Source organism: Anoplopoma fimbria, chromosome 4 (genome assembly GCF_027596085.1).
Source record: "Anoplopoma fimbria isolate UVic2021 breed Golden Eagle Sablefish chromosome 4, Afim_UVic_2022, whole genome shotgun sequence".
Classification (NCBI taxonomy): Eukaryota; Metazoa; Chordata; class Actinopteri; order Perciformes; family Anoplopomatidae; genus Anoplopoma; species Anoplopoma fimbria.
Genome location: NC_072452.1, coordinates 16,365,045 through 16,380,204, shown reverse-complemented (window position 1 = coordinate 16,380,204; position 15,160 = coordinate 16,365,045). Strand labels below are relative to the sequence as shown.

General features: G+C 41.8%; 1 protein-coding gene across 5 annotated transcripts in view; it reads right to left on the bottom strand.

Annotated features, from left to right (window-relative positions):
* The window catches only part of atp11c (ATPase phospholipid transporting 11C), a 41,833-nt gene extending 27,726 nt beyond the window's left edge, over positions 1-14,107 (bottom strand). For all 5 annotated transcript variants that reach the window (XM_054597056.1, XM_054597058.1, XM_054597059.1 and 2 more), the window contains exons 1-2: positions 13,498-14,107; positions 50-169 (exon numbers count right to left, since the gene is read on the bottom strand). In XM_054597056.1, coding sequence (XP_054453031.1) covers positions 50-169; positions 13,498-13,524 — 147 coding nt within the window. In that variant the 5' untranslated portion in view covers positions 13,525-14,107. The remainder of the gene's footprint in view (positions 1-49; positions 170-13,497) is intronic.
* Positions 14,108-15,160: the final 1,053 nt, after the last annotated feature.

The window sequence follows — 15,160 nt, the reverse complement described above, 5'->3', positions numbered from 1 at the left end:
GTGTGTGTGTGTGTGTGTGTGTGTGTGTGTGTGTGTGTGTGTGTCTTACCTTGGAAGACACAATCCTGTTATCACAGAACTTGGGTGGGATGAAAGCCTCAGTGGGGGAAGATGACCGATGACCAACATAGATAGTCCTGCTGTCTACTCTTCTCTCATCGCCGCCAAACTAGAGGAAGAAGCAGCGGAGATAGGAAGAGATTAAGATAAAAAGGGAAAGGAAAGAGAGCACATGTTAGTAATTCAAGGTACAGAGATAAGACATCGAACGAGACCAGTTAAATCTATCAAAAATATAAAATGCAATAAACAAGAATTAACTGAAGGTAAAATGTGACCCACTATCTGCAACATATGGGGGGATATAGAGTAAATAAACAACTTGTTTTATGGTGCACTGAGAATTTCTCGCGGCCATGAAAAAAGTCTTAAAGTCTGATGTGGCCTAAATTCCCCCCACAGGTCAAGTATTAAGAGATTAGAATTGCTACAGTGGTGCAGCAAATTAAAAAGACTTGAAAAGCACTCTAGTGTTGAGCACAAGCCAATAACTCAGAGAGCGGACAAAGAAAAGTATGACAGGGGTCAACGGGCCAAAAATGGTGATTAGGCGAGGACTATAACTTAATTTCTTTCCCTCCCAGGCGGTCACTCATCGATGATAAACGAGTCATAAATGCGGACGGTCAGGAGAAAAATGCTGTGCTCTGATTTATGGGTTGGGCTGCCTCGTCGTGATGCAGATGGCAGGGTGATATGTGCAGCCACACGCATATGTGCAGCCACACGCATAAGTACACACACACACACACACACACACACCACACACACACACAAAAATGTCTGACAGAGGAAATGAGGTGGTCAAGGAAATTCCTCCTCTATAAAAGGCAGGTGGGGTGAATCACGGAGAAAGACAGGAAAGCCAAGGTGTGGCGTTAACTTTAGAGGAGCTCGCCTTACGTAAGTTTCCCAACAACAGTATAAATAATGGGAGCTGAGGACAATCGTCAGGAAGGTTATTTCTTTTTCCTTTTTGAATATTAAATCGGTTTGGTGCACTGCGATGCACTGGGTTCATTGTTCTGTGTGTGAAACAACCAGAGGCTGTAACTACACATTCATAAATTCAATAGAAATTCATACATTAACATTCTCATGAAATAAAAAAAAAAGTGGATCAGTCATGTCTGGACAATGCACAATGAACAATACAGTTCCAGTATATCAAATTAGTGCATCACTACCATGAAGATTCTTGCATCACTACCATGAAGATTCTTGCATCACTCCCATTAAGGATCTTTAATTAATCAAAAACTGCGCACAAGCACATATACCGTTTTTTTCTGTCCTGGAGAGTGTAGCCTGGAAAACTTTGCCTGTCCTGTTCTCTAAATGACCTCAATATCTATTACTGACTTCCCAAACACAAGGAATCCTGGGGCTTTTGGTGGACCAGCACAAGGGCTGCAGGATCATGACAACAACAAAGCCAGTAAACTGGACCAGCCATATTTGCTTCCACCTCATCTTTTTTTTTTTTTTATATGGCATGTTCCTTATCTCACCGTGCATGAAGACTATTCCCACCTCTTTCAGGTGTAAACTAAAGGTCAATAAACATTGTAAGATATGAGTGATAAGCTGTTCTCCGGAACTGAAATAAAGTGATATTTACTTTTTATGTGTCTGTCGTTCATTATCGCTCTGATTGATTAAGCAAAGACGTAGGGTCATAAAAATCTATAGTTTTTCCATAAGTCCCTCAGATCTTCCAATACGACCTCAAGATTCCTTCAAAAGGGGAAATTATAATTCCAGATATTTGTGACACCTGACTGATTATATCACTGCGGTCCATGAAATGTGGACAATGTATGTCCTCAGCAACGCTACCTTGGTTAATGAGAGTTCAAACTGCTGTTGTTACTTATTTAATAAGAAACTATATCTTCAAAAGGTTCACACACTCTTGTTTTTTCCCCCCTCAATCACACTTAAAATATGGGCAAATACTTCACTTGTATGTGGAGTTATGGAAACAGAGAGAGAGGGATCACACCTGAACAAATTACTTTTTTAAACAAGCTTTTCCGCCCGTAAACAAGCTGCATCCTCTAATGTGCAATCCTGTGGTATTAACTCGTATTCCACTTTTCCTCTTGTTCCAGTGCCAAGGTTTAAATTACACTGGGAAAATGGGTACACGGCTTTTAATGAAGCGTCTAAATCACAGAGAGGCATTAAAGTCAATATATGTTGAGGATTTTTCCCTTTCCATCAGCACGTTCATGTATGCTTCTTGAATTAATACAATATACTTTTAGTGGACTGTGGATGTTTGTGCCATCATACAATATTTAAAGGCAATATTTCAGATGGTGATTGTATCCGTAAATGGTCGATGATCACACTAAATGAATGATATGATTGATCAAATGTATAACAGAATTAGCATCTGGAAAACGAGCTTTTGAATGTTCTAAACTGCTCGTGCTTTTTACCTCCTATTACATTACATTATCGTATAGTTATAGTTGTGCTCTCAGCTCAAGTACAACTTGTGTAGCTATTACTGTGCATGTAAATTATTAAGGTTACGCAGGCAGGGGATCTGCTTCATTAAATACAAAAGGCCAGGACACGTGGGTTGAGGGGACAGATTACCATGAACATCTGATCCTGGACAAGACCCAGGGAATGTGTGAATTACGGCCACCTGGACAGCGAGCGGCCCAAAGTCTGTTGCTGACAAGAGGTGAGATCAAAGAATAGCCTCACTTGTTAGCCGAATTTATGCATGTGTGGCCAGAAACACAGCCGACATTACTCCAGATTATGCAATAATTTGCTTTTCATTAGCAGTCGAATAACCGAAAATAAAGGTCAAATTCATTGTCATAATTCTGAAATATTTCCCATCGTCTCTCCATAACAGACTAGAGAAGAGAGCAAAAACACTTACATAATGCTCCCTTATGCATGAGCACTCATGTTCTCACCTCAGTATGGCTGTCAAATCTACCATCCCCTACCCGCTCGGCACACACTGACACTCCTTCAGCAGGACCAGACGGACCTGGCTGCCAGAGAATGAAGGGAAAGAGTGGGAGGAAGATAGATTGCGAGAGAAAAGAAGGACCACAGAATCCAAGGACACGAGCACATCCAGGTTTCCTTTATCAAACAACAACAATCGGCACCAAGAAGGAGCAGTGAGCCAAGAACACCCCCATGGACTACTTTGTTCATTTGTTTGGATCAGATGCAGTGTCTCTGTCAGTTATCCTTCCTCTGTGTACTATAAATGCTACAAATGTACCAGCATTCCAGATTTGTAATAGCAACCACCTCATATAACATGAGGAGACAATGTGGGTCCAAATGTACAAAGCGCTGCTCAAGCAAAATATAAGTAAGGAACAATTTACAAAACAAATTAGCCTCGACTTAAAGGACCTGCACAGCTCTGGCTTGTACCTCCAGGGTTACAGGTCAGACAGTCAACAGTATAAGCGGGCTGGCTTCTGTTAGTGCCAATCTATCACCTGTGCCCATCGTTAAGGATTGATTATGCACAAGAGCCAAACTAATGCACAGTTTCAAGGTCGCTGGCCTTTCAGATAAATAAACACTACGGCAAAATTGTTGCAACAACCTACATGAGCAAGCTCTGGGCCTCGGAGATTATTCTTAAAAAATAAATGTTGGCACCTACACACACACACACATAATTCATGCTGAAAATTAGATTCTATATAAAATGAGGAAGTAGACCAAGCCCCGGGGTCCTAAAGATAAGAAAATAACTATTGAATGGCCATTGATTTAGTGGCGAATTTCGCTGTTAAATATAATGAGGGTCAGAGCATGAGGCTCGCTTCATTTCTGAGCAGGTACGTGATCGCAATGCACATCTCAAAAATAGTGATCCAAACGCCAAACAAGAAATGCTAATGTCAGGAAAAAATATAACTGATTGCATTATCTACACCTCATTGTCAAAGGTCAAACAAAGCCATTCAATGCCAATGATGAGCAAGTAAAGGAAAAGTGGCCAAAAGTCAAGCGCCAGTATGTCAACAGCAAACAGCGGATGCATCCTCGATGAAAAAGCATCAGCTCCAAAACGTGAATAAAAATCTATAAAGCAAACATCCAATGTGAGCGGAGAACTAATTGCTCAGTCAGAAATAAGTGGTGCATTAGAGAATTGAGTGACTCTGAAACTTTACATTAAATTACACTCTAAATTAAATTATGCACAAATTGTGAAATGGGTTCCGGATGGGACAGGGGGAATATAGGACTGCATTCAGCTACTGCCAAACTGCCAATGATGACTCGGGCCTGATGACATCGCATCCTGTCACACCATCTCACTATTCAGTGACTATCCCACTTTGACACAATCTGCATGCTGTTAGCTGAACAGACACACTGGGTAACGAGAAAGGTACGAGGTACCCTGTTATACAATCCATCACAATGGTAACTCCCCGACAGTGCAACCATGTGAAACTTTTTAAATCATAGTTTATTTTTATAGTTTTTAAATGAAATATGTTGATTCAACTCTGATGCTGTTGTCTTGTAAGATTGCATTGGGATTCATATATATATTCCAATTGACAAGGTGGACAAACAACCAGTGTTTTTAAGTCTTTAAAAAAAAAAAAATAATCACATTTTAATTACGGTAATATTTTTTACATCATTAATGAATTCAGTTGCATTAGATTGGGGTTTGACGTTCTCTACTCACTCAGTATAAACGTAATCACAGCTAAAAAAAAAAAAACAGAAACCAAATCAAAAGTAACCCAGATGAAGTGGTGTAAGGGACAGCCTGCTGTAGTGAGATTCCTGCTAGGATTACTCACATAATTCATGCCATAAGACACCCATACAACTACTGTTCTATAAAAGCACTACACCAAAAGAAACAGGGTCTACTGTATTTATTCATGAAGATCACCACTCATCCAAGAGGCATCTTTCAGTGTTCCTGATCCTTGAATTTTAAGTTGGTCACATATCATCATGCCCGACCCTCAGGTGACACAAACTCTTGAGTCACACAAGAGTAGAACACCACATCCAGTTTCCTTTGACATAGCCCTCCTTTAGTGACATTAACATGCTGTCATCTATGGACTGCAAAGTGTGTTTTAACGCTCGCATCTATATTTGTCAAGCAAAGTTGAACTAAAGCTTCGCTCCGGCTTCATACACCTGCATCTCCAGACGAGGAGTTGTTGTTGTCGAGCGGGTGAAAGCATCTCTAAGCAACCAGCAAATCAAGATGCTACCACAGCGTGTAGAGGGGAAAAGGTTAGTGTTAGCAGGTGTGACATCAGCACAGGGAGCGTTATACACCCTGACACAAATAGATTTTGAGATCAAACAAAATCAATGCTGTGACTTATTCTTACAAAAGTGCTGAAGCAAATCGAAAAGAAGTAAGTTTAAAAGAATACAGTCGGTTAAAGCTTGCCTGCCCTTGTGGTTTTGTAACTTGTGCACGGGGAAGAAAAAAAAAAAAGCACAAGCTCGCTCAGTACGGATTGCAGGAGCTGTGCTATTAAGCTTCAAAAAATCCACTCAGAAAATCTACTTAAACACATTTAATGAGGTGTGAGGGAGCTGTGAGAAGAAGAAAGAGCACTGGGGACCTATGCTTTTACTTCTTTGTCTCCTGCACGTGTACTAATAACACTGAGAACGACAGATTCATTGTTAAGTCCATGTTCCTATTTGACCTTAGTATCCATTTCATGTAATTCCCTGCACAAAACAGAACTGCACACAGTCTAATGTCTCATTAGGTTGTACCAGTACATGAGAAGAGAGGGCTGAAGGGTGTGGGGGTGACTCCGCCTTTATCATATTCAACTACTTTGCAGCATCTGCTTCAGCTGTACCTTATCTATCCTATCAGGTTTTATGATGTCGCGCTCAGCTTAAGTGGCTTCATCACAGGTCAACCTTATCTGCCTTCTAATGCGGTGCATATTAGCAGTTTCCCCCCACCAAAACAGGGATAGTCCCAAGGCAAGATCTATGACATTGGATCAAGTCGAGGGCTAAACATCAAATTATATTCTGAGAGAGTAATGGCTTGAATAAATACCAGAGCAAACGCCTAACCTTCAGTAAGCCGTTGCAAGAAATGTTGATGACAACAGTAAAAATGGCCTTACTGCAAGATAAAGTTGTTTCTATGACAAGCTAAATAGAGTGGAGCGATGAATGTTTGAAAGCAAGGGGAAAGATGCATGGTTGAGTCGATGCATTTAGTCACTGCGGTACTCTATCTGGCTCTCGCTTCGCTTTCATTCCCTTTCTTGTCAGCCCACTGAGCTGTCTTCTTCAGCATGCTCACTCTGTCTGACTAATTGTAACTCTCTCAGATTTGATTACACATCCAAGAGCGCATTGCCTCGGCTGAAGAGCATTTAGAGAGGCTACATCATCTTTTGAAGAAAAATATAGACACATTAGCATCAAACCAATAGTGAAGAGTTTGTCACTACAATGACTTTAAGAAGTATTAACCTCTGTTTCCTGTGCAAGATCTTAATAAAGCTATTTCACCATCACATGGGCGAATTTGTCTAATTTCAGCACAAAGATGCTTTGTGTATTTTAACCGAACAGACACTCCAGACAATCTCAATGCATCTCTGATCACAGAAAACCTCAATCAACACTTGAAATGATGAAGCCGCTCGCAAATGACACGGTAGTTCTTTTGTTATGCATAAAGAAATTGAGCATAACAAAAGGAACGTGGAATCAACTGTTTCAATACAGCGGGACCATACTGTCTCTTTGGAAAATCCTATTAAACAATTCATACCATTATTATACTTCATCTTTAGGTTAGAACGAAACTTTTTGATATTTTCTTTTCAGTTTTAGTCTGTCCTCTATATCTATAACAAGTGAGTGCCCATCTTCATTAGCACATCTTAAAATTAGTTTTCAGTCAGTCAAGGAAAAGCAGAGCCTTTACCCCATCGAACAGGTGTTACCTCCATCATGGATCCACCAACTCTTGGCCTATGGCCTAGTCTACACCGCCCACATCAGCGGCTACTCTCTCCTCTGTCCGTTGTTTGCACTGTGATGAAAAGCCCCACAGAGTAAAAATAGTCCAACTTGAACTGAGGGCTGATTCTAAGGAGCTGTTGTGGATAGGCAAAGGCTCATTGTTCTATGAGCATCTCTGCAGCTGTACAAAACACAGAGTGTACTGTACCATGGGCTGGTACTGGCCTACATTACACCCAGTCCCTCGACAATGGGGAGGAGAGGAGACTCATCTAGACCTTGTACTGGGAGACACTTCCTCAATCATTTGGTCGTCTCAAACAGCCGCAGACAGATATTGTGCCAACTAATTTTGCAATGCCGACAGTTCACCTTAATGTTTACAACACAAAAATTCAGTTTTTGAGACTACATAAAAGGTAGGGCTGGTCAAATATTAAATAGGATCATTTATCGTATTTCAAAGGAATCATATCGTGATAGGATCATATTGCGATATCATGATACAAGATTGCGTTGTACAAATAGATAATAAGCATATACTGAAGTCAGTATGTGTGTTCTTCACAAAATTGTGAAAGAATTGTGCTTACGGGAAAGCTGTGTGTAGTTTAATCAAACTATTGTCTTAATCTGAATACTATGTATTTGTGTGCATTAACAGTTTTGCCCATATTGCCCAGCCTTCATAAAAGGTGGCCACAACATGATAGTCTGTGTACAATGTGAATACAAACTACGCAAATCAGTGGTGGGAAACGTGTGGGCAGTGTGGACAATCTACCTTAGCTAGTGTTTGACACAAGATGATAAAGAAATGTTGTGGGGCACAGAAAACGGCCTGTAGACATTACAAAAGGAAATGTGTAAGCAAGTCACACATTGGTCTGTGGTCATTTTGTATCTGAAGCACACGGTTCCTCAAAATAGATCCGTACACAGACTAAATAGAAGGCTAGAACGCAGTCTAAACTTCACAGAGCTGACCTGGGAACAGGTTCTCAGAAGGCACGTTATTTTCTAACTGGTTTATAGTCTTAAAGCATTAATGTCCTGTGGCTTTGGTTTTGCTTTAGAGATTATATGTTACTCCAGCCTGAACTTTGTCCCCATAGCTACCATCATCTAGACAGGTTAGCCCAGTAAGTCCTGGAGAGAATGACAAAAGTGAATAGGGCTCTTATAGAAAAAAACCTCAATGCTTTGTGCTTCAAGACCGGGCAAACTGAGCACATTTTGAGCAGCAGCCTAGTCACCCTTTAATCCATAATTAAAGAGAATTTAAAGTAGTGTAGCCATAAATGGAGTATGGTTTTTCCAGCCAAGTGCACATACGCTCCGTGCTCTGTTTTTGTGTGTGTGTGCGACAAATCACCAGATTCAGCTACTTAGAAGGAAGGTGCTTGATCCAGCTGCTTTTTCTATGTAGTGTATTGGTTGTTACTTAACTAAACTGCCAAACACAATGGCCTGAATCCCCCCACCATGTCTGGCAGAGAGCCATGCAATACCAACAAAACAGCCTTTACAGTGCATCATAATGTTGCTGACAAGATTAAAAAAAAAATCTCCATCCCAGCTACAGCCCTACTGATGACATTAATTTAAATAATGTCCTGAGCTACACTGGCTGTAATTGCTATTCCATTAATTATCCTTGGACACTGCATAGGAGGGCAATAGGTCTGATGATAAAAAAATCAATGTGGCTCTTTCCTGCTGCTCTGATGGCATGGTTGATTTGAGGTTGGGTTTTCTCACCAGACGTTTTCTCACATTGAACTGTGACCACATTAAAAAGATTCATATTTCTCCCTGTGACGGAGCCATACCGCCTGCCTAGCTGGGAGTCGGTCGTGGATATAATCATTGTAGGCTGTTGCTTAACCTGGTTGTCATGCGAGGATGTGTGGGAGAGGGGCTTGTTGGTATGTCATGCAGCACTCGGTAAATGTCAGGTGACAAAAGAAAAATGTGATGACAGAACATCACAGATGCTGGGATTTCACCTCATCCCTCTGTGCTCAGACACAGAGAGTGAAACATAGACAAAAAACCCCCCCAAAAAAAACAATCCCCCACCCCCCCACACATCTCAGTATTCTCTTCACATCTCACTGCGAATGCTCTCTGGGTAAAGCTGGAGCATGGCACAGAGAAATCTCTGGATGAGCCTTTATACATATATGGATGACGAGCATGCATTTGGAGTGCCGCTAGCCTGGCGAGGATACGTGGGTCAGGAAAAGGAGGAGTGATGTGAGGAGAATTCAAAATAAATGAGGCAACCTGAATTATTTAGAGGTACAAACTGAGAATTCAACCTAGCTTTTAAAAGGAAGTGGAAAATTGCCACAAAAAGCCATCCGCGGTCCCCTTTTATCTAACCTGACCCGCCCACTCCAATGTGAACTGCTACAGGAAGCCGGAAAAGAGTGTCCATTAGGCGGCGAAAGAGATGGAGAGATGCAAAGAGGCTGCAGGTACACCCCCTGGTTTCACTCCAGAATCTCGGGTTTGAGTCATGAAGGGCTTTCTTTGCTTCCCCACTACATTTCATCAGCGCGCTATCCCACCACCTGGTCGTTTATTCCTTCCACACTGCCACCCTCCCCACACTAAATATATTTATTATCCTGCTGTGTGTTGCAGAGGAGCTCCTTTGGCCGGGTTTCCGTTACTGGGCAGAGCGCAGGAGACCAGATGGAGAAAGGAAGGAAGAGAAAGAAATCAGAGTAAGCAGTTCTGTTCGCAAGTCAATTCGCGGTGCAAGACTAATGGCGGCAAAACTGAGCACAGCTCCAATCGATACGCATCTCTCCTAATCAAACAGACCTGATAAATCAAATGGTCCTACAATGCCTTGTATGGTCTGTGGCCTTCAGATGGCACTCTTAGACCGAACTGCTCACTAAAGCTACTGTACTACTGGCTCGAGTAAATTAAAGCAAGACTGACCTGAATGCAATATAAGAAATACATTCTGGAGCAGGGTAAGTCATGCAGCAAAAACAAAATACAGTCATGAAAAAGCATCAGGTACATGACATTACAAAGTGCTTACAATGCTGAAAATCAGACTCATTACCCCGCACACTTGCAGGTCAGACGGAACTACTGTGTCGTTCAGCAGCAGGTACAAAAACATCCTCTTTTATTGCTGAACAAAACATTAGCTTCCCCTGGGAAGAGTGATTAAAATCTATGAATATATTCTCAACCTTGTGTGTTTACGTTAGCACAAAATCACCTTAATGTGCAGGTGTGTGGTCCGTGTGCATGGACCTTTTCTGGGCTAAGTTTTTGTGAGCGTAGGCATGCAGGTTTGTGTGTACAGGTTTGTGTGTACAGGTTTGTGTGCACAGGTTTCTGTGCACATCTTAGACATGCCATTGCTCTTAGATGACCAGAGAAACAGGTTTGCAGAGCCCCGGGGTTTCCAAACACATTTGACATGCAATTCTTCAAACATACACACAACAACATCTCCTGCCAGGTAAGGGCCTGTTTACCATGGTATCGGTCACAGTCAAGTAGAGACAGATCTGAGACTGGCAGGTTTCAGTGCAATATTCTGCAGCTGGATGGGTAGACTGAAGAGAGGAGGGCAGGAGGGTGAGGGGGGAAGCCCTACTGAGAAAGAGCAGCACCAGCGTGGTGCTGCTCCCTGAGCAGAGGCACTAAATATTTACGACTTCACTACACAGCCTAAATACACAACTGTATTGCACCCTCAAAAGGTGTCCTTAGAAACTGTATAAGGCAACAAGAAACAAGAACAACTCTCATAGCATCAAAGGTGGATGTTCTATGTCATGGGAAAAAAATGATTAAATGTCAGGACACCACTGGAGTGCTTATGACTCAAAATCTAAACCACAAGGAAAGTCTGGAGGCTAGAATGTCTTCACCATCCTTTGATTAAGTTGCACATGTTATTAGAGCGTTCTACTGAGACAAAATACATTACATTATATAAGCGTTCTACAGCTCGTGCCTAAATAACCCCAAGAGGCTGCCGTTGAAATGCAATCCTACAGTAAAAAACAACCTTGATGTCTTATACTCCACACAAGAAACGTGAACTATAAGTCTGAAACATTAAAGCTAACCTTACCTAATCATTTTTTCATTAACATATCCGTCATATTAGGGTTTTATTTTTATTTTCAATTAATTGTTTTGTCAATAAATTGTCCAAAAATAGAATTAAAAGATATTCCGTTTACTATCACATAAGACAAAAAAAGCAGAAAATCCTCACAATCAATAAACTAGAAGTGGAGAATATTTGTAAGATTTGCCTTAAAAAAAATCTTTATTTTATCTTTTATTATTAACATAACTAATTGTTCCAGCACTGAATACTATTATTGTATTATCTCAAAGCAATTCCATTTGTTTCACCGTGACCATGTCTTGTCTTTGTGCACGGGGTAAGAGCACCTGTAGAGCTTCAGTAAACTTCAATACTGAGCAGAGGAATACTAGCTCCAGTACTACAACAGCCAAAATATAAAAGCAGACACATGCAAGTGTGATTGCCAACAAGCCAGAGAGTAGGAGGAGGCCTTCTGGTTACCATGGTGCCAAAAAAAAAGATACTGAGGTGCTGCCTAAATGTTGGTGTTTTCATGTGCTGATGCTGTTCTCCTTGCTGTCAAGGCAGGGGCTCCCACAACGAACACTATCACGCTTCCGCCAGACTCCACCTCTCACAGATCATAAGGCTTCCTTCAAGGGCTTGAGCGAACATCAAAGGCAACTGTGTGATTTTGCATTCCTGTCAGAGTATTACAACCTCTGGAGCTCCCCCACCCCCCACCTAATGAAAAGCCCAGCTCCCCTCACTCCCACGGCCATCTTTACAGATTTTCCAAAGACACACTCAGGGTTTAGTGGTACAGTGCATCAGATTGGAAGAGTCAAGTGAGACACGTGAAGCCTCCTTTTGGTACGAGCAGTCACACTTTCCCTTCTCTCTATCGGTGCTGCCTCTTCATGATGCACATGTAGCCCCCGTGGGCGAGGAGAGGGTGGTGTGAATCAGGAGGCAGACAGCCAGAGCCTCAGATAACGGCACTGTGTGCATCAATGGCAGTGTGGCTGGCTGCCCCGAACAAAATATTATTTACAGCTCACACTGGAGAGAAATTACAGCAGCAATCCTCTCCAGAAGGAGGGAAAATCAGCTGACCTGGCAACACTTAGAGTGAGGCTAGAAGGAGGGTCAGGCACTATAATTATTATATTGCTTCCCCTCTATTCACTGTCGCTATCTATACTGCTCACATAGCCTGTGGGGGATTCAAACCACCGGTGACAACAGGTTACTGGTGCATAGGCGGACGATAAAGAGGCAGTAAAGGCGGTTTAGCATTTATAAACCTGGCCTTATGGATAGTTAACTCCACTCTCAACTAGCCCACTCGTGGCTGATTAATGTATGAGGAAGGGCAGTGAAACCAACAGATGAACTTTAAAAAGGGTAAGCATTAAATGGACCAATCGTGAAATATGATGTCAAAGCAGTTCACGCTGGCAAAATGCCAAATTTAACTAATCCAGTGGCTGGATGCAAAGCAACATGAAGAGGGACTGTAGGGAAATTAGAAACAGATGTTCTTCATCTCAGGAAGGTCTGCATATTGATTTTTATTTTATTTTTCTTATACAGTCTGAGCAGCGGTCTTAAATCCAAAGATAACAAATCTTAAAAAACATAACGTTGTAAGGCAGCAAATCCAGTGACAACATGGCCGATTGAAGCGATGGAATAATTAAACCAAATGTCAAATGTGTTGCTGACTCTCTGTCGATCAATTAATCGGCTATTTGATTCAACTCTAATGCTAACCCATAAAGGCCTATCTTCTGATGCAGGTCATAGTGCCTTTAAATAGAGTGCATATTCTAAGCATTTGGGACCCTAGAGAGAAGCAGCCCAGGTCTCTGTAGACAGGTAGACCAGATAGCCTCCTCTCTCAACAGAGCTGTAGTTGTGTGTTTTACAAACAGTATCACAGGTCACACACACACTGTACATTTCATGATAGGGTTCTCAAGAAGGTGAGTTTACATGCAAGACTAAATCATTCAAGGCTGTGACCTGAAAACGTGGTTTTTATGCCTCTGTTTGGCTCACATTCATGTTGACTTCCTGGCTGCCAGAGAACTCACCCAGCTCAGAGCACCCAAGTGAAACCAGCATGCAGTGTGGAGTAACAGTTTGTTGCAAGTTTCACACGAATTTCCGGTTTCAAAAACAAGAGAGCAACTGGGAATATGGCAGTTTATAATATCTGCAGTTAAACGCTTGCAGGAGCAGCAGGAAGGCATATGCTAACAATTTGTGTGTGTGTGTGTGTGTGTGTGTGTGTGTGTGTGTGTGTGTGTGTGTGTGTGTGTGTGTGTGAGGATGATGCCAGGCACACATACCAGACGGTTGAGTCTTCTCCGGAGCATCTTCTTGTGATGATCTTCTCTGGTTTCGTAACACTGGTGAACTCCTCCCGGCTCTCTGCTGCAGCTTCTCCCCGGGAATAACTTCACATGTGTGTGTGTGTGTGTGAGACCTGCTAGCCCCCTTTAGCTATCTACTCTCTACTCTACCGTCACTTCTGGCTACATGAAATGTCGCAGCGACGCTACATCGTTTCCATTTTGTCTGGTTTCGGGATCTCCTCACCATTCGCATTCTCTCCCCCTTGAATATTTTTTTTCCGCGTTGCGGATTTTTTTTTTTTTTTTTTTTTTTTTGTGGTGCCTACTAGTCGCGTTTCCCTCCTCTCGGGGCTGACACAGTCCCTGACATTTCTCTCTTTGCCCTGTTGCTTAGCCTGGTACGGATCATTTGCGGTGCTCGATCACGCCTCCCCCGTAGACCCACAAACTGCCGGAGACACACACGAGTGGAAAAAAAAAAACTAACTTCTCCCTTCAAATCCCCCCCGTGCACGGGTCGCCTCACCTCCCCCTGTCAAGCAGTGTTCACTCGGGCAGCAGAGCCACAAACGCTCCCACGTTCACAAGCTCCACCCGGCGAAGGTGCGGCGACTTTTGCTCGCAGTGGATTATGGGTAATGTGGTCTGAATTTGAACTACAAGCTTTATTATCCCTTCATGTTCTGCAGAAGAGAACTGGTTTTTTGATTGCACTTCAGGGATCATTGAGCAATGAATAAAAAGCCTTTTATACATCTCTTCCCCGGATAGACGACTCAAAAGAGGATTGTAATGTCATAGAGTTACATCCCTCATAACAGAATGATGGATGGAAAGCTTCTGGTGGATGTTATAGAAATACACTGCACTGTTTGCACAACTTTTTCATTTTAAATACTCACCTGCTGTACATAGTAAAGTTTTCATTCCTTTTGTGTATTTTTATCTTGTATATTGTTGTAACTGTGTTTGTTGTTCGCTGCTGCTGGCTGGCTGAGGGCTACCAAACGGAATTTCGTTGTATCACTACAATGACAATAAAAACCTCTTTATCTCTTTATCTTTATATCAGCAAAACCTTAAGATGCGGCAAAAGCATGCAACAGTTAATCTTTTATAAGTAATATATGTAGAAAAACATATTAAAACAATGCAATTGGTAAACAACATACTTGTATTACACTGTAGCCTATAGACATATAACAAAACTCTGATTATTCCCAAATACTTGTGCTGTCTTGCCATAAAATTAGCAGGTATATTTAGATGATGTTGTAACACAGAACTTACCGGTTGCACCTGGTGCTATTTGAAAAGCCATGCACATTCGTTAAGTTTATATACTCTGCATGTTAATTGCAGGTCTTGAAGGAGTTGCTCTAAAAACTGGTAAAAACTGTGTAAGAGCAAAAAACAGCTGCAACATTGGTATCTTTATAGAGAAGTTTTGGAAGCAAAGTTACAAGAAAAAACATGAACAGTAAACAATTTACTAAAGATGAATACATCAATGTACTTTGATGTAGGCTAAATTAGTTTTGGGACTTCAAAGATTGTCTTGATTTATGAGCTCTAACATCAAATGTCCTTCAGCTCTTGTTTTGTTGGCATTTGATGAGCCAACACTTACCTGCACAGGGACCCTTTAACTGCTCGC